This window comes from Globicephala melas, chromosome 3 (assembly GCF_963455315.2).
Source record: "Globicephala melas chromosome 3, mGloMel1.2, whole genome shotgun sequence".
In the NCBI taxonomy this organism is placed as follows: domain Eukaryota; kingdom Metazoa; phylum Chordata; class Mammalia; order Artiodactyla; family Delphinidae; genus Globicephala; species Globicephala melas.
In genome coordinates, this window is record NC_083316.1 from 145,918,671 (window position 1) to 145,939,069 (window position 20,399).

A 20,399-nucleotide genomic window follows, 5' to 3' on the forward strand; every position below is an offset into this window, starting at 1 on the left:
GAGCTGCTCAGTGTAAAATACTTGAATAAATAAAAACCTTCTATTTTGTTTAATTTGAATGGAGGTGAATTCAGTTGACAAATATTGCAGAGGGGAAGTGTGGGAAAGAGATACAACAAAGGATTTTGTTTTGTAGAGAACTAAATATTGTTAGTTGCAAATTAAGTTTTTAGCAACCACAGATTTAGAATTGCTCGGTGTCATAGTTTATTTTCCTTGGACATTTTATGATTGCACCTTATCTTGAACTACTCAGATGAGAAGCATGTTGATGGGATCTGAGTAGTACCTTCCTCAGATATTCAAACTCTAACAAGCAGTCATACTTTTAATGATCACGGGGATACTAATATTAAAATGGTGTTTATAGACATTAAGAGAGAGTTCTCTCTTTAGGGATGAAGGTAGCATAGTATCCATCTACCTTTGTGGCTTATAATTGGTAATTGGCACCTGAAGATATCTAGCTTAAATTTGAAAAATCTTAAATAGCAAGTAAATGACTTGAATAAAAAGGGAAGAGTATTCTAGAAATAGCTACTAAAGATAGAAGTAAAAATGTACTGAGGAAAGAAACTTTTCCTTTTCTTTATTAATAATAACGTTTGTTTACAAAGTTATAGTTTGCAGACCACTTTGACATACATTTTCCTATTTGATCTTCAGGACAGCCCACATGAAATAGGTATTATTGCATTGTTTATCTGTTAGAAAAGTGAGGTACAGAGAGATTAGATGACTTGCCCAAGGTCAGTCATATAACTTGTAGCCCTCTGACCACATATTCTCATTCACTTTTGCTAAACTGTTACTTTGCCTTTCACATTCTCAGTCAATTAGGCAGTGTAACTTTTTCTTCTTCATTTTTATTTGAACTATTTGGACTGAATGATTGATTTGAGGTTCGGGGGCAGTGAGAAGAAGGGAGAAGGGATTACTTTCCAAACTTCTATCAAACAGATAAGATTCATGTTTATTATTTGTATATTACATTTCTGTGGTCAGTGAAAGTCAAATGTAGTTTTTGAAATTTGTTCTTATGTCTAATAATTGGCTAAAGCATATTTCTTCTCATGGAAAAAATAACACAGAGGTAGATATCCCAGGAGGATTTAGAAAGTGAGAAGCTTGCTCAGAAATAGCTGATGTTCTGATAAATAGGAAGAATACATCAATGTATCACCTGTGTCCATGACTTGGCACAGACTATCTGGAAAATAGACATTTGGTGGGAGGAGGGGAAGTGGGCAATAGGGGTTAAAAAGCAGCTGGAAATACTTAGAATCTATAATGAGATAATTAAGACTAATTAGCTGGCCCTGTAGGCAGAAAGCAGCCCATTAAGTCCAGATCCAGTGTTAATAACTCACCTGGTTTTGAGGGTAGAGAGTCCAGAGCACCCCCAGGAATGAGATGCTTCAGGGATGAAACTTTGAGGATAGGTTTGCTAGAAAAAGAGTGAGTAGTCTGCAGTAGGCAGTGTATTTTTCTTTTGGGAACTAAAATAAACATTCTGGTTCCCTAGGGAGAGGAATTAAAGGGTGCCTCAGTTTTCTCATCTGTTAAATGGAGATATCTACTTTGAAGAGCTGTCATGTGGCTTAAATACGATAAACATATGTGAAAGGGCCTGGAACAATTCCTTTCACAAAACAAGTACTCAGTATGTGTTAATCATGACATATTTTATTAAATGCACTGTTAGGGGCACTGACTGACACTGGGTCCTCAAAATGAGGCAAATCCAATACCCTTTATGCAGCTACTCTACCTTTAGAACTTGGGCTATTATTTTCCTATAGAAGCAAGAGCTGATGACACTTCCTGACTGATACTAAAACATCTTGCCCTGCCCAAAACCATAAGTTATTTCAAAGCCAGCTAAAACTCCTAGGCAGTTTAGAGGGAAACTGAAATGAAAACCAAATTTGGGCCCAAGTTAAATCTAGCTATGCACACTTATCAAGCCTTTTTCTAATAGAACTTTATTTATTTTTATTTTTGGCTGCGTTGGGTCTTTGTTGCTGAGCTTGGGCTTTCTCTACTTGCGGCGAGCGGGGGCTACTCTTTGTTGCGGTGCGCAGGCTTCTCATTGTGGTGGCTTCTCTTGTTGCGGAGCACGGGCTCCGGATGCGCAGGCTCAGCGGCCATGGCTCACGGGCCCAGCCACACCACGGCATGGGGGATCTTCCCGGACCAGGGCTCGAACCCGTGTCCCCTGCATTAGCAGGTGGATTCTTAACCACTGCACCACCAGGGAAGCCCCTCTAATAGAACTTTAGAAGTGCTATCCTAATAAAGTGCTGGGGAACAGCAGATGATATGGGCCTAGACCTGCAGAAGTCACTGGCTCTTACGAGATTACCCACTGGTACTTGGTTTTAAACGGGTTACAGTTGTCCCTCAGTATACACAGGGGCTTAGTTCCAGGACACCCCACCCCCCCATACCAAAAGTTGCATTTGCTCAAGTCCTTATGTAAAATGTCATAGTTTTGCAAATAACCTACACACATCCCTCCCGTATACTTTCAGTCATCTCTAGATTAATTACAATACCTAATACCATGTAAATGCTAGGTAAATAGTTGCCAGCCATGGCAGATTCAAGTTTTGCTTTTTGGAACTTCCTAGAATTTTTTTTCCTAAATATTTCTGGTCTCTGGTAGGTTGAATCTGAGGATGTGGAACTTATGGATATGGAGGGTCAGCTGTATTTTCTTCACTCACTGTCTGTGTATCTCCTTGTTTGCCTCTCCTCTTAATTCTCATTAAGAGCTTCATGGCAGTAGACCTGATCTTTATTGATGTATTAGTTTCCTATTACTATTTTAACAAATTACCACAAACTTAATGGCTTAAGTATTACAAATTTATTATTTTGTAATTCTGGAGGTCAGAAGTCCCAAATGGGTCTCATTGGGCTAAAATCAAGGTATTAGCAGGGCAGTGTTCCTTTCTGGAGGCTCTGAGGAAGAATCTGTTCGCTTGCCTTTTGCAACTTAGAGCTTACCTGCTTTCCTTGGCTCATGGCCCCCTTTTCCAAGATTGGTCAAATTCTTCTCATGCTGCCATCTCTGAGTTTCCCCTTCTGCTTCTCTCTAACACTTTCACAGACCTTGAGATTACATTGGACCCACCTTGATAACCCAGAATAATCTTCTATTTTTAAGTCAGTTGATTGCAACCTTAATTCTCCTTTGTCATATAACCTAGCATACTCACAGATTCCAAGGATTAGGATGTAGACATCTTTGGGGGGCCATTATTCGGCCTACTACGTTATTCAGCCTACTACATTATTCAGCCTACTACTACCTATCACTAATACCAAACTATTTCACACAATATATATCATACAATAATTCCTCAGTAACTGTTGGCTACCATCATTTATTACTACTTGCTTCTCCTTGGCCACTCCCCAAACCCCCCAGTAACCCAGCTGCAATTTGCATTTGAATTTGAAGAAATGAGAAATTACACTGTTTACATTTAAGGGGGGGAGGTGGGAAGCAAACCCAGATTTTTGGTGGTGGTGGTTTTGTGGGGGTGGTGACTCTCTCATACCATAAAATTCATCCTGTGAAAGTGTATAATTCAGTGATATTTAGAATATTCACAGGGTGTGCAACCGTCACCATTATCTGATTCCATAATATGTTCATCACCCCGGAAAGAAAGCCTGTACCTTAAAGTAGTCGCTCCTCATTACCCCTACCCCCAGCTCCTGGCAGCCACTAATCTACTATCTTCTCTATGGATTTGCCCATTCTAGACATTTAGTGTGAGTGGAATCATACAATATGTGACCTTTGTATCTGGCTTCTTTCATGTACCATAATGTTTTTGAGGCTTATCCATATTTTAGCATGCATCAGTACTTCATTCCGTTTTTTGGCTGACTAATATTCCATTGTACGGATATACCACATTTTGTTTATCCATTTATCAGTTGATGAACAGTTGGGTTGTTTCCACCTTTTGGCTATTATGATAATGGTGCTCTGAGCGTTCGTATGCTAAGTTTTTGTATGGACATATGCTTTCAGTTCTCTTGGGCATATACCTAGGAATAAAATTGCTGGGTCATGTGACAACTCTGTGTTTAACTTTTTGACTAACTACCAAACTGTTTTCCACAGTGGCTGCATCATATTATATTGGCTTCACCATTATACATTCCCACCAATCTAGATTTTAAGTTATACAAAATAACAAATGAAGTGGCCTACAAATAAAATATCTGAGAGCCAACATACTAAAATAGTTACTATTTGTATTTTAATGTGACTTCTCTGAAGGAAAAAAAATTGAAATTCATAAAATGAGTAACTTTTCTGTTGAATCAGATCCTCAGAAATCCAGTAGAGGGGATTTAGCTTTGGGTTTTCCCTAAAAGCTGATGTCACTTACAGATTGGCACTTGCCCTTGCCACTTGCCATCTACCTCTACAAGGATCAAATCATGAGCTGCTGCAGCTGCTGACTTTCAGCAGTCCCTGAAAGGAGTTCAGGGTGGAGAGCAGAGATGAGGCGCTCTGGGAAAAACTGGCAGAACAGGTCTTCAGATAGTTAGATATTTTCAGGAGCCGACTTTATGAGCCCAATTCTTGTATCTCCTCATATCTAGAAAAGCACTAAGATCCTTCGTGGTGACGTCTGCTCCTTGTGACTAGCAGTAACCTTCACAAGACTAGCAGAAACCTTCTGCAAAAAATATGCACTTGGGACTTCCCTGGTGGTCCAGCGGTTAAGACTCTGTGTTCCCAATGCAGGGGGCCCGGGTTTGATCCCTGGTCAGGAAACTAGATCCCACATGCCGCAACTAAGAGCCTGCATGGCCCAACTAAAGACCCCGCGTGCCGCAACGGAGACTCGGTGCAGCCAAATAAACAAACATTTAAAAAAATGCGCTTGATTGGATGTACTCCCCCTTCACCCAAATCACATGTATACTGACCTTCTCCCCCACCTCTTCAGGGCAGTTTCTCAGAGCTATCTGAAATGCTGTCTCCCAGACTGTAGGCCTCATTTTGCCCCAAATAAAACATAACTCGCAATTCTCATGTTGTACATGTTTTTAAGTCGACACTGAGGAATATTATTTTTATCTATGCATGACTGAGAACTTAGGATGTTACGTTAGTATTTACTTTCTGATGCCAATGAAAATAGTAGCCTATAAATTGGCACTTCACCCTCAAATTATACTGGTGTCTGGGCCCTTGTCTTGTTAGAAAAAAAAACTGGCAGCGTCCATTATTATTCATAAAAAGATCACATGTAGATTTGGCATACTAAACATAATATATGACTGCATACTTGAATGTAAAGTCGTAAGAGCACATGTTTTCTCTTTTCGTATCAGAAACAGTAAGTGATACCTCCATGGGTAATACAAATGAGGAAAAAATCCTTAATAGATGTTGTATAAAGTTGCATGAGGTAAAAAAAAATGACCAGTTTTCTAGCCTAGATGATACAACATATCACATTGCAATAATAGGAACAGTGCTAACTGAAACATAAACGTTTCTATAGGAATAATGCACCAGTGTCTCTTCGTTTGCCTACCTTAAACTCAAGTGATTGCTGAGGAATTCCTTTCTCCTCACCAGAACCAAGCTAATTGTTCTTCACCCTCTTCTGACTTCATGCAACTGCAAAGTCGAGATTTTGTGACCCTGACTTCCGTCCCTACCTCTGACACCTTCCACCTCATCAGAGACATGGGGGGAGGAACATGAAGTTGGGGGGTAAAGCAGAACTAATTGGAGACCCTGGTTCACTGACATTTACCAGGCAGAGGATGTTGGACAAACTACTTAACTCCTTCAACCTCTCAGTAAAATGAAGGAAATCATCATACTAGTTTACAGGATTGTTGTGACTGGTAATGACTTACAACAGTGCTTTGAAGGTAGTAAGAGCTACATAGGTGTTTGTTAAGTAAATTAAGTACCACATTCATTGACCGCACATAACAAGTACTCAAGAAATAACTACTGTTATTCAGTCACTACACAAATATTACTTGACCACCAGACCCTCCTCTAGGCACTGGGGATACAGTCATGATCAAGACAGACGAAGTTCCTTCTCCAAGGAGCTTACATTCTAGTAGGAAAGACAATGCATAAATATGTAAATTAATAGCCAGTCATAGTAAGTCCCATAAGAACAGTGAAGTGTTTATGGGGTGGGAAAGTAGGTGAGGGGGGAGGGCACACACTGTGGTACTGTTTTAGAGTGGTCAGTGAAGTCCTTTCTGAGGAAGTGACATTTAAGTAGCATTGCCGCTCACCTTGCTTTCTTTAGTATTTGCTCCTTGACTTCTCCCTTCACATTTCACATTTTGGTGGCTTTCTCTTGTGCTCCTGATGTCCCTATTTGCCTCAAAATTTGATTGAGGAAAGAGATGGAATCAGGAAGTTTTTTTGATCTGTAGCTCAGTATACTAAGGAAGGGTTTAAATGTTCAGGTTCTGAGTTTGTCTTTGTTCTGAGTAAATATCCTTACCTTGCTCCCAGAGGAAGGGTATTGGGCTGGCAACCTCGTGGTCACATTTTATTTGACCACCATAATCACCTCTGTTAAGTTCATGTTAAACTCAAAACAACAAAAATGCTCCTGGCTATCATTTATTAAGTGCCAGACACTGAGCAAGGGGGCTTACAAGTGTTTTGTCATTTAATCCTCACAGCTGACTTTATGAAGTAAATATTATGTCTCTTAATTACAGATGAGTGAAGAGACTTTATCCAAAAGCAGACAGCTAATAGTAGCAGAACCAGGATTCAAGCATAGAACTTTCAAAGCATCCACTCTCTCTAGCACCCTTACCTGCCTGCAGTGATCATTATCACTGTTCTCATTAATTCCATACTAGAAGAGTAAGATTACATGGTTTAAAATATAATGTATTATATATTTGAGGATTTGATGTTTGCTTCAGTTAGTAATTTTTCTATATTAGGTATTAAGAAAATAAGGTAATTTTAAAATTTACCTTTAATTGAACACCTACTTTTCATTCAAATACAGTATTTCCCTAATATGTACCAGGCACTGTTCTAGGTGCATCATCTATTTTTCCTGTATATACATTTAATATACACAATAATCCTCAAAAGATAAGTATTTATCCTTATTTTATAGATGAGAAAACTGAGACACAAAGTGATCAGCTGAGTATCCAAAGTTAAACAGTACATGATGGAGCCAGACACTGGGTCTGTTTATTGCAGGGGCTTAACCTACATCATTCTCCTTCACAGAGAAATGAAAAGATGCAGTCTTGGTTCTCCAGAAGCAAAGCCAAAGATAGTATCAGTGTAGGCTGATAAATCTAATAATTTACATATACATGTTACAAATTTTATCTCATTTAATCTCCACAGTAACCTTCATCAAATGGTGGTAGTAGTAGAATGATATAGGTGGTATTATTAAGTGTTAGTATTAGCTATCTGCTAAAATATCTGCCATTCACAGCAGACTGATACATGCTGTCTAAAGGATCAGACAAAGGGGAAGAATCAGACAAAATGCTGTGAGAACCCAAAGGGGGAAGGGGAATACTTGCAGTAGGATCTTAGTACTTGAAGGGGAGCTTAGCTCAGACATTAAGAAAGCTATCATTTGACCTGGGCTTTGAAAAATAAAACTGGCTCCTATAAAGGTCTCATGTTATCCCCAGTTGACAGAGGGTGTATCTAAGAGGAGTAACTTGGTCGCATAGCTAGTTGACAGGGCAGGGCTTATAACTTGGAGTCAGACGTACTACCATTGCACCACGAGGTCACTATAATTTGGTTTACCTTCCCCTTCACCTAGCACCCTGATCCTTGTGTCGAACAGCATACTAGGAAAGACTCATTGGCCTTTTGACATCTCTTTCTGAAGAAAGCTGAGTCCCTGAATCTGTTGGACTCCAGAAACAAAGTATGTAAGGTTAAAGGGAAAAGAGAAGTCACAAAAGATCAGGGTCAGCCAGATCAGCCACTCCTTAAGAGTCAAAAGATCCTGAATCTGCCATTGATTTTCTGTGTATGTGGCCTTGGACCTCGCTCTCCTTATCTGTAGAATAATATATAGGCCAGTGTTTCTCAAACATTTGCATGCATCTGAGTTACCTGGAAGACTTCTTAAAACAAAAATTGCTGGATCTGGGATGAAACCTGGGTTTTTATATCTAACATGTTCCCAGGTAATGCTGATGCCGCTAGGTCAAGGACCAAACTTTGAGAACCACTGATCTCTGCTCTGAGATCTTATTTCCTCTCTAATTCTCTGCTTAAAAACTGCTAGCATAGAAATCAGGAGGTCTGGACAGTATAGTTACACCTCCAACTAAGTATGCTACCTTGAGCAGTCGCTTAACGTTTCTCTGCCTGTTTCTTCATCAGTAAAGTGGGACTCACAATTCCCTGTGGCATAGGATGAATGAGAAAACTTTCTCATTTGAAGGAAACCCCTTTTGAAAAGGATAAATTACCAATTGTGTAACATATCCATTTGTTAAATGAAGATTCTACCTTCAAAGTGAAAAAACAATAGAAAATGTCTCTTTTCCCTTTTTTATATAAAGAAAAAGAAGCTTATTGCAAAAGGAAGTGTACTCAATGGAGAATGTACTTAAAATCCAAATGACCCATGAGGGACCCCATCCCGTTTGGAGATAAAAGTTTCCCTGACATCCATTTAACAAATTAATAAAAAAGAACATAAATAAAAGAGAATAATAACTTAGGGCTATCTGGGCACCTGAGTCTGTGAGCCCTTTAGGGCCTTGGCACCTAAAGAGAAAGGGAAAAAAGATCCAGTTGTCTGAGGCTTTGAAAGTGCCTTTCCTTGAGGCATTAGGGAAGCTCTGGGGGCCCTAAGAGCTGAAGGGCTGAGAAGCCTGGGGCATGAGTCTATTTGATCCAATAAAGAGCCAGGAAAAAAAATGGCTGGTAAGTAATTTTGCTATTTCATTTGGTGCAAAAGAGAAGGCAAAACACCAGAATATTCAATGAGCCAAAGCACAAAATGTGGTACGGAGGTGAATGCAGGCTGACCCCTTCTCAAGAACATTTCTAAGCCTGAATGAAGCACTCACTGTGGAGGCTAATGGACAATAGCATGCATCTTAAAGCGCAATGACCCTTTTGTTTTTCTGATAGGCGAAGATGAGGACGAATTTGAGAATTTCATGCTGCCTCTTACAGTCTCTTTTGAAACAGTGTTACAGATATTCAATAACAACTTTAAACAAGAAGATGTAAAGGTGGGTTTGTTTCCGAACATGAGGAAAGATGATTTTGTTCATTCTAGGATGTATAGATTCAGAAAAAGGTCTGCATATTTGTGTGTGCTTTGTGCTTCATCAATCTTAATTTCCCAATTGCATGTGTCTTTGAGTTGTACTTTTCATACAAGTACTTTTCTAGTTCCTTATACAAATGGACTTTGAGGTTATCGAATGATTTCAGAGAGCTTATGATTAGATGATGCATTTGTCTCTCGTGGCAATATCTTTTAAAAGAACATTTCTCGTGGGTACACCACTTTAAACGTCCTATTCCCTCATCTACCCCACACTCTATGTTTCAACATATTTATATGGAGGAATGCACAAATGTACACATGCTAAAATACTACATCTCTAAATATTTTTAAACAAGAATTTGTATAAATCAAGACTTTATTAAATGGCTAGGCATATATGTATAAATAGGAGCTGGTCTTGAAGTATTGCATTCTTAAACTGAACAAAGTGATTAGGGTAACTGATAGCTAAATAAGGTTTTTATGTGCCTGTGGGAGCCATATTAGGATTGATTTGACAAGTCAGTTCAGCTGTGGCAACAGTCATAATATCTAAGACAACATTATGTTTTATTAGTAAAATCCTTAAGTGTAGCAAGCTGTTTGTGACAAAACAGCCCCATATTTTAATATGGGGGATGGGGAGCACAAGATCTGCTAAATAGGAATAACATCTTCTGAAATTCTGATGTATCAGGGCTGTGTTAAATAGATTGACACTGGTTATTATTCTTAAAAGACTAATAAATATATACCGAAAATGTAGGCACCTTTGTTGGTGATACTTGAGTCATGTTTTATTGTTATTTGAAATGTGTTGAAAATATTGACAGTCATTTTGCATGGCTCCTCTTCTCTCTACCAAAAAAAAAAAAAAAAAAAAATTAGCAGTAAGAAGCCAAATAGAAGAATGATGGCCTTTGGTGATTATTCAGTGTAATTCTTGTACTAAAAAATAATTAACCAAATACTGTACCTTCTATTTTGACATAGAGTTTTTGAAATGCATGTTTATCAACATGCAATAGTCATAGAATTTTTAAAACCAAAAAAGGATCTTAGAGATTTTCTTTGTGTTTATAGTGTTGCTGAAATTCTTCACCAGAGTTTCTACTCAGGTTAGCTATGTTTTTTAGATGTCTCCCAAATATTTTTAATGACCAGAAAAATCTTTGCAACTTTAAGGTGGTTATTGCTGCCCTTTATATCAGAAAGAAGCCATGAGGTTGAAAAACACTATCTTTATAAAAATTACATTTGTCTCATTTGAAGATTTCATTATACTCCAAACCCGTTTTGATGTAATCCCGTCTAGTTTGATAGAAACCATCTTCCTAGAGTCATTTTTAATGGAGTTCCTGTGATATATCCCTAAACCAGCAAGTTCTTAACGACCCTGGAAAGTGACTGCTTGATTACACTTTAACGGTATTTGCAAATAAAATCACAAGTAATTAAGGGGAAATCTCCAGGCTTTTGAGCAAGTTTGATGCATGATAACTGCCTGATTCAGCTTCATCTAGAGTAATGCTGTGTAGGCAACAGCTACTGAGATCAATAGCAACGTAATGATAGTGGCAGAATTAAGTGAGTAACCTGAGAACTGTGCCTCAGAATGCATGCAGCTGCCACGAACCAAGGCCACACAGTGCACTCCGTGCTTCCGTCCTAAATGTTCATCAAAAGACGCCCTGCAGGAAAATGGAGTTAGATGCTCTTTATTGCTGATCGTGTCTCTTGCCACATTTATCAGGGAAATTGGATTAGCAGTTGGCAGCTGCAGGTAGACAAGATTCTGCAGTGATTAAATATGCAGCTTGGCTGCATTTGTTGTGACAGACCTTTAGTAAATTCTACTGTAAGCACCATCTGTCTAATTTGTATAAAGAAAACTTGGTGCTTTAAGCTACCGATAAAGAACTAAATCTGTTGCTTTATCATAAACAAAACTTTTGCAGTAAATGCTTTTAAATGTAATTTATTAGGTTAAGCCTATTTTTCTATCATGATGAATAAATAATACATGCAGAAGTGCTTTCAGGTACTTCATTTTGCAAATACTAGAGATAAAAACAGTTCTGTTTTGTTCTTCAATAAAGTATTCAGTATTCCAATCCACAGGAGGTGATGCCATTAAAAGATCTCTATGAAAATGCTGCAGGACTGCCAAATTCATTTAATTTGCAACCCTTACCAGGATTTTCTAACTGCCTATTTATTGATAGATATTTTTCAAATGCGGATTTCAGGATAAACATAAGCATTAAGGACCTACACTGCCAAATTGAAATACGGTTGTGAGAGAAGGAAATGCTGTAAAACTCTTAAATTTATAGCTTTGTTTTCTTACTTAGTCCTAATAAAATTGAAGAGAACATTGAATTTTTGTCTTGGGTTTCTCTTTTCAAAGGAAAGGGAAAAGGAAAGAAATTGCTCTGACAAACGCTGGCTCTAAAGCGTTAGTTCACAGTACGTGTTTCCCCCCTATGATTGTACCCATAGTAAAATATAGTCCAGTACTCTGACTCCCCATGCATCATTTTTGCTTTGGCCATGACGTCATCAGTTTTAAGGGAAATGAATGAAAATTTCTAGGAGGAAGAGGAGCAGTTAAATAGGAACCTGCTATCTTTAGTCCCTTCGTAAAAACTCCACAATGTTAAATTATTTAAAATCCTAGATTTTCAGCATGCGCACATTAAAAGTTTTCGCACTAAGTGCCAAATGTTGCAAACAGCACTTTAACAGAATGATTTTGCTTTGATCCCTGTAGCAGTTCCTGAATAATTTATCACAGGTTATTGCCTTAATTCTGGAGAGGGATAGAGCAATAAAGGCAGATGAAAACACTCCAGTTGAAACACCTTGGGGCCTGCTCATTCCTCTGACACGGCTCTTTTGTTGGAACTATTTAGAGGTTATTAAGATGTGTCTTCAGAATTAAGAGTATGCTGTAAGGATGAAGACAGCCATCTTAATTCTAAAGACAAAGCACAATGACCCTTCACCTTCTTTTTCTTTGTTGTTATTATATAGTAGAATTATGAGGATAATATTATAGCTGCCCCCAGTAGTGCCACTACAGTAAAGGGTCTGTCAGACTTTCCATTAGAAACCCTGTTTTGGAGGTCAGGGTGGAAGGAGCCGCATTTCAACTGTTTCCCAGCCCATCCGTCTCACACTTGGCACACAGACGGCCGTTCACCATGCAGGAGACTGCAGCACCGAGCAGTTTCTCCTTGAACTATCCAAAAAAGGAATCCTTAGGATTAGATACGCCAGACCTGCACACTCCCCCAGACAGCCTCACTTTATAAGGACCTCTCATTTGTCAGGTCAGTCAAGTGTTGACTCACTGTAGGAGAAAGGCAACTTTTTAAATAAACCTCTTTGTACTGTTTTAAGTGAGACGGTAAATTGTGGCTCTTCCTCCCCTAAATTTCAGATCATCCCTTGATCTCTGAGATTGTTTGATAGCCTGGTTGAGCTCCTTGTTAACAGTTTTCCTGGTCTCGTTCCAGAACTGGGTATCTTTTGACTGTCAAGAAAGTACTTCCTTAGTGTTGTTTGAGTGTCTGTATAGATTATTACAGTACTCTTGCTGCTTTGAGATAAAAGATTGTTTGAGCATGAGAGATCTGTTTCTCACATTAACACTGCATTTTCCTGTTCAGTCGAATCTTTTGAAAACATATTTAGTTATTATATTGTCATATGCTTCCTCTGCTTTGGAGTAACATTTTCTAAAATGGATATAATTTCATAGATTTGAGTCAGTTAGAGCCCTTCTGTTAACTTGGTGTCTCTTAAGAAAAAAATTTGTGATGAAATAAATATTAACCTTTTTGCGTAATAAGGATAGTCTAAAATATTTTAAGAGCCTTTTGCACTAGACACAAAGTAAAACTTATTGCTCCTGTTGACCGATTTAGAGTTGAATGGTGATGAGTACCTTATGTATATGTGAAAACTGAAGATTATTTGAAGAGTAGCCTGTAATTTGTAAGTGTACATAACAAAAATAGCATCAAAAAAGGCCACTTCAATAGAAAGACTACAAAGAGAATTAGTCAGAATAGAATTGTTCAAAGACTTCTTAGAAGACATATTCTGTCCTGGAAGCTGCAAGAAACGTGGAAAGCTGAGAAAGAGGAGAATAGTTTCCAGGTGATGAAAACAGGTTACATAAAAGGCAAAATGGTTTAAAGAAAAATAGCAGTCACAGAAGAGAACTACACAGAGAGACTGGCCGATTATAGAAAAACAAGGACTGGTGAGATTATGAAAGGAAAAAGAATAAGTTATTTAAAGAAGCAGAAACAAAAGTTCAGGGTTCACAGATTCAGAAATTCAGATTACCATCATTCTATAAGCTGTTACACAGTATAGAAACTGAATATTCTTATAAACAGCTTCCAGTTATATTGAGTCACCTTTTAGGTATGGGGCATTGGGGAAGGGGGATCAAAAATTACAGATACTTGTGACATAAACTGTTTCCTACTTTGAAATTTTTGTAGTCATTAAGATGAGGGTCAGCATTCACTTCCAAGTCCTTAATGATAATTTAAACGCCTTCCTGAAGAGACTTTCATTTATTACCAAAGTGTGCGGAAAAGAAAATCTGATGAAATAGTTCAGAGACCATTTTCTGGCAGAATATTTCCACTGAAAACAGTATCTTCAGAAATCACAGTTGCATATCTCAATTATCCCACCCCCTTGTTCTGCAATTATGTTTATTTGTACTCTTTGTTCTGACATTCTAGCATCTGTTCACGGGTTTTCTTTTTCACTTCCCAAGCATCTTCCTAAGGACAGCTTAATTAAGGGTCCAGAGTACGAGTCAGATCTCTTCTATTTAAGAGTCAAGTTTTCATTTTGTTTTGTTTTGTTTTCTCTAAAACTAAGTATTTATGGAACACTTATGTATGTATCAGGCTCTTGTTAGGCACTTTTATATAAATTTATTAAATTTATTCCTGACAGTGCCTCTGTGAGAGAGGCATCATTAGCCCCTTTCAGAGATGAGAAAACTGAGACTGATAATTTGCCTTGCCTTAAGTCTTACAGTTAAGAAGTAAAGCTGGGTTTAAATTCAAGTCTTCTGATACTGAGTGTAGAAGAACTCTTTTCCTTATATCTTTTCCTTGCTTGGGGAATGTGAATGCCATTCTGGGTATGCCACAGTACCAATAGGTCATCTGGCCAGTTTCATTTTGTCCTAAGTTACTAAAGATATTCCTTAGGGATCTTTAAATGCCAGTGTGCTTTCAGGTTAGACTCCAAATTGTATAGTAGGACTGATCTCTTGCAAGCCAATGTGGTTAAGATTTGTTGTTATTAAATAATGTCTATACCCTGTACATTTCTGTTTCGTGGAATTATCAACACTCTTCTTTTTTTCTAATTTGGCGTTATTCAGAAACAAAGTATGTTAGGAATCTAAATGTTTCTAAGCTACTGGAATTATGACTCAGCTCAATTTATAAGAAGCAGAGTTGGTCAGCAGATTTGATGGTCTGTTTGCTTAAAAAGTCTATGACTTTCTATAGAAAGAGATCTGAGCGAGACATTTTAGCTAATGAATCAAAATCAGATATGTGGTCATTATTGCCTGATTATTACTCCATCTGCTCTGTGCTAACGTGAAAATCAATTACTGTGTCTCTTTCCCACTGACAGCGTCTGTTGATCGGGCTGGCAAGAGATCTTCGAGGGATTGCCTTTGCACTGAACACAAAGACCAGCTACACCATGCTGTTTGACTGGATGTATCCTTATTACACTGTGACAATACCAGCTCTGTGCACAGAGGGATGCCAGGCCCCTGGCTTTCGTTTAATAGTATGGCACAGTAGGGAAGAGGAAACAAAGCTAAATGAACTAATGTGTAATCAGCTAAAAATTACAGCACAGTGGCAGCAGTACAGATAACTGAGCACAGCATTTGGAGACCCAGCTCAGAGAGGTCACTTTTTTGGTGCCATTAAGTATCGACACCTTAAAAAATCACATCCCCAAATGATTGTTTATGTTGGGGTTGCAGGGGTAATTGGGCTGACGTCTCTAACTCCAGATCAATGGATCCTACCATTTGTCATTTTCGAGGAGATTTGGATTCCCACTCCATCTCAAACAGCAGAGCTGAGGTCACTTTATCTCTTTGAGGCTCAGTTTATCATGCTGTAGTTTTTCATCATCATGAAAATATTAATGGACATGAAAAGGGGGAAATAAATCGTTAGGATTTTCATTTGATATAAAATTTGAACTTACCTTTGCCAAGGCTTAGTACAGACAGCAAAATAAATAAGCAAGGAAACAAACATCCCCCCACAGAAATGCCTCATCATTAATAGTAAAAAGATTTGGTGTTAGGCAGACCTAGCTTGAATTCCTAACTCTCCATTTGCTGTGTAAACTTTGGCAAGTCTTTTCACCTCTCTGAGTTTCCTCATCTATAAAAGGAGACATCCAGTGTCATGGCCTATTGTAACCACTGAAATAGGTAACGCACTTTGTATAATGTCTAGAACATAATAGGTAGTCGTAAATGGTTACTATTCATATTGTTTTAGCAATATTGTACGAATCCTCTTTGATCCTAACAGAAAGTGATAGTTTATGCAAGTCATGTAAGTGTAACATATGTTTTCATGCCTTTATACATGAAACCATCAGAGCACGTAAGAAAATTCTGTAACCTTAAAGTTATTTTTTAAGTTACATTATTTGTCAGTTGCTCTTTTCAGACCCTTTTTATCATAAATAAGAACTTCCCTCATGAATTGAATTACAAAAGAAACTTCCCTCATAAATTAAATTACAAAAGAAACTTCTTAAAGGCAGTCTTCAAGTACTGATGACACAGTTATGGCCGAAAACATAACGAACAGGATCTGGGCATGTTTCAGGGAGAACGCTACACATTAAAGAAATCGTTTAGCATTAATTTTGAATACTTACTTACATTTTTACTTACTATTAAAACCTACCTCATCAGATTTATGTGCCCATAGAAGGGTTAGAGATAAGAATTTTCCATGCCGTTTAGAAATCATGTATGTCTTTATATCAGCATACAAAGTACATGTACAGAGATTGTAGATTTTAACCTGCAAAGTCATACAACTCTTTTAACTGTGCAGAATAAACTGGAATTACATATGACCCTTTCATTTCTCTAAACATAAATATAAGCTCGCAAAGCAAAAACTTTCATTTATTTGAAATATTGTAAAAACCTAATTTTAGCGCTTTAAAATTGATGGTGATCTTGAAGCCAACCTACAACTCTAGGAGGTCCAGCAATTAATGCTTCACGTTTTCCTCAGCAACAATCTTAACTAAGAGTTCAGATAAGAACTTTCCCCTTAGCATCAAAGAATAGAAATATCTGTCGTAATTGATACTGCCTAAAATTTATAGAACATATTGTAATTTAAGTTTTTAATTAAGTCTGTTTTCCATTTCCTCACTTTGCTCCTTCTTTTGGGCACCTATCTGAAATGAAACTTTTGTCCAGCAGATGGCAGAAAATAGCAAACGGAAAACCTTGGGACTTAACTTTTGTTTTGGACTAGAAACCGCTGTCTCCTCCATCTGACTGTAGACGTTGATGTTATTAGGGTCAGGGACGGAGGGCCAAGTGTCAGTTATGCAGGAAGTTATGTTAGATTGCCAAACGGGATGGCTTGGTACCGGCCTTGCTTATAATAATTGAGTTTTAGTAGCAAATCAGCTTCCTTGGGAAAAGGCCAAAGGCTTTTCATAATTGTATTGACAACAAAATGAATATGATAAATGGTGTTCATTCAGTTGAGGCAAGATTTATAGTTTTCCTTTGAGCAAGGGGTAAAAGAGCAAATATTTATAATAATAGTAAAATTTGTTTAAAAGTTATATTGTTTGATAATTCAAAGAGCTTTATTAAAATATTTCGAAATACTTTAAGCAGTTTCAGGTGACAGAGTACAGATTCTTTCCAAAGTATTCTAGTAATGTAAAAATGAGCAAGTATATGATTTAAAAAAAAACATGGATATGAAAGTCATTTATTCTTCCTAAAATATTGATATGTCAAACCGTCAGTGATGATTCTAATATTACTGCTGGAGAAAGTTTATTTGCCTTTTATCCACATAAATGTGTGTGCTTTAATTTGCTGTATAGTCCTTAGCATACAGAAGAAACATCCTATAAGAGCACATGTCATCTTAAAGTCAAAATGCATTTTATTTATCGTGATTATTTGATAAAATGCTATTTTAGTGGTTAGCTATTTAATTTAAAAACATTTCTATAAACACTGACTGCATTAACTGGTACACGGACTACATTACTTATCACTCTGTCCTTCCAAACCTAAATTGCCTGAAACTACACAGCAACCATGTTGATAAATTGTCCCACTACTGGAGAACAGAAGAAGAATCACTGCTATTTCTTTGCCCCTGTAGTGAGAATGCAACAATATAAAAGCACCTTACCTTGCACTGTATTTAGTCCCCTTGTTTAAGCTTTTTCCAGATCATACTTAAACTTAAGTATCAAAAACCCAGCGGGAAATTGAAAAAAATAAAAGAATGTGTAGGATGCTATTTCCTCACACTCATTCTTTTAATTGTCATAATCCTGATCTTTGAGTACACTGTTTTTCAGTCACGCAGTCAGTGCTGTTGTTTAATATGAATAAACACATTTTACAAAGACAAGGCAAGACAATGAGATTTGTAGGGAAAAAAAAAGAACTTTGAAATAGGACAGTCTTAGGTTCCAGTCCTGGGTTCACCACTTAACAACCTGTGGGGTTTTGGGTAAATTACTTAATGTCTCAGAATCACAGTTTTCTCCTCCATGAAACAGGGCTAATAATACTTGTATCACAGGTATGTTGTAAGAAGTGAGTGAACTGACATATATAAAGGGCCTAGTACAGTGTCTGGCACAAAGTAAATATACCCCTCCACTGTTGTTAGTTCCTTTCCCTAATATGGAATGAGACAAAGGAATCCGATTTGCTCACTTATTCAGCAGATTTGGCTAAGGACTGTCCGAGGATTCATGAGGGTTGTAGATTTCTTACCCTCAAATCCCACCCCAAAATGATGTTACAGTTTAATAGAGTCAGTTAGGTATCTACCTAAACAACTGTAATAAAATACAGAAGGTGATAAGTGCCATAACGAAGATAGAAATAAAGTGATTGCATTTAGCTGGCGCATCAGGAAAGGCTCTGTAAAGGTGAAGGTATTTCTTTGGGTCATATCACATAAGTAGGATTGAACTGTTGGAACTGTGAAGTAAGAGGTTTTCAGTTGGTCTAAGCACAGGTTTAGGAAGGAGAGTAGTAGAGAAGATATTTTGTTAAAGATACACTTATTTTATGGTTGGACACGCAGGTTGTCTGGGACCCTTGAATATCAGGCTAAGGAACTGAGACCCTTATTCCATAGATGGTATAAAGCAATTGATGATTTTGACTGACTAACAGAACGAGAATTGTATTTCAAGAAGAGAATAGTCAGCAGTATGTTAGACAAACTGAAATAGGGAAGAAAGTAAACCTGAAAAATTGCTGTTCAACAAGCATATGTTGAGTGCATTGTGCCAGGCATGAGAAATGAATAAAATGATTGCTTTTTATAAGAATGAATAAAATGGATCGTTCCTTAGAAGCTCATAATCTAGTGGCCATAACAAATAACTAATAAACCATCAATGTATTGTAACAAAGTTGCATGCAAAGGACCATATGAACATTTAAGAGGAAGAGATTGGTATTTGGGGCAAAAAGTAGGCTTCCCAGGGAAGTAAAAGTTGAGCTAGGTGTTGAAAGATGGATAGGCATTTGCCAGACCGAAAGAGAGACGGCTTCCCAGCAGCGTTTGCCTCCATGAACAAAGGTATAGATGTTTCACGTTCAAGGAATACCTTTCAATTAAGCTCTGAACTAGCAGGCTATTTCTGTTCTGGAACCACATGCTCACACTCTTACCTCCTAAAATTTTTAACAAAAACCTCTTTTTTTTTGCCTTCTAGTATATTAGAATGCTTTCTCTACTGTGAAATCTCAGAGGAAAAGAATTACTTTTTTACTCATTTATGCTTTCTTGGGGTCCAGCCCAAGTAACTATTGGGTGGATGGATGGATGGATGGATGTCATCAAGAAACAAACCTCATTCTTTTCAGTTTCTCATATTTAGCATCTTATAAGGCAATAGCATATCATTAATTTTTTTATTTTTTATTTATCTGGTGTTGACCTTAGGAATCCATTGGGGAGATCTAGGTGAAAGCAGTTAGATCTGTGCCACTTCTGCCTAAGGTCTCCCACTGTCTTCCTCCTATCCATGTATACATAGTTCTCACAAGGCCACTGGAAAATTAAACTCCTAGAGTAGGTTCTGATTCTCACCGTGTAATCTGAGTCTGGCGCTCTCACTCTGAAACCCTTTTAACCTCCCTGCTTGGTAGACCTTTACTCTGCTTTCCAGTAATCACTCATTTTCTCTGTGGCAGTCACCTCTGTCAGAAGCATATTAGAGTTGGCACCACTCTCATTCCACACAGAAAAGGGAGCATCCCCTCATATCCCGGGCCTTATCCCATAGTGAATACAGTGTGCTCTGAAAAGTATGATGGTCCTGATGTCTTTAGAATGCCTTGCAAAGGGGCATCTGTGTGCTTATGATATCCTTAGATTCTGAGATTTGGGTCTTTTCAGTCTCCTGATGAGTCTTCCAGATGCTTTCCCACTCGTGATCGCTGAGTTTGTACTCAGATCTCTGGGTGGAGTATTTTCTCAGAATTTTGGTACTCAGAGCATTACTATTATGTGTGCACCACCCAGGCTCAAGCATGAATTCACCAAGAACAAAAGCCATGTCTTACTTACCACTGGATCCCTGGCACAGTACATAGCACAGAGTATCTACCATCTATCAAAAATAACAGATTTTCTAGTCCATAGAAGAAAATAAAACAGTAAGTTATCTGACAAAATAGAGTTAATAATCAAGTTTATTGATTTTATATTTTTCATTTTCATCCAACTGAAACCTCATTCACACATATACACT

General features: G+C 37.7%; 1 protein-coding gene across 3 annotated transcripts in view; it reads left to right on the forward strand.

The window, feature by feature from the left end:
* RANBP17 (RAN binding protein 17) overlaps nt 1-20,399 on the forward strand; it is a 313,424-nt gene that overhangs the window by 231,276 nt on the left and 61,749 nt on the right. For all 3 annotated transcript variants that reach the window (XR_009563505.1, XM_030829950.2, XM_030829951.2), the window contains exons 19-20: nt 9,170-9,273; nt 15,000-15,088. Coding sequence is in view for 2 of the 3 variants with exons in the window: in XM_030829950.2 (XP_030685810.1) it covers nt 9,170-9,273; nt 15,000-15,088 (193 nt within the window). In the remaining variant the exon portion in view is untranslated. The remainder of the gene's footprint in view (nt 1-9,169; nt 9,274-14,999; nt 15,089-20,399) is intronic.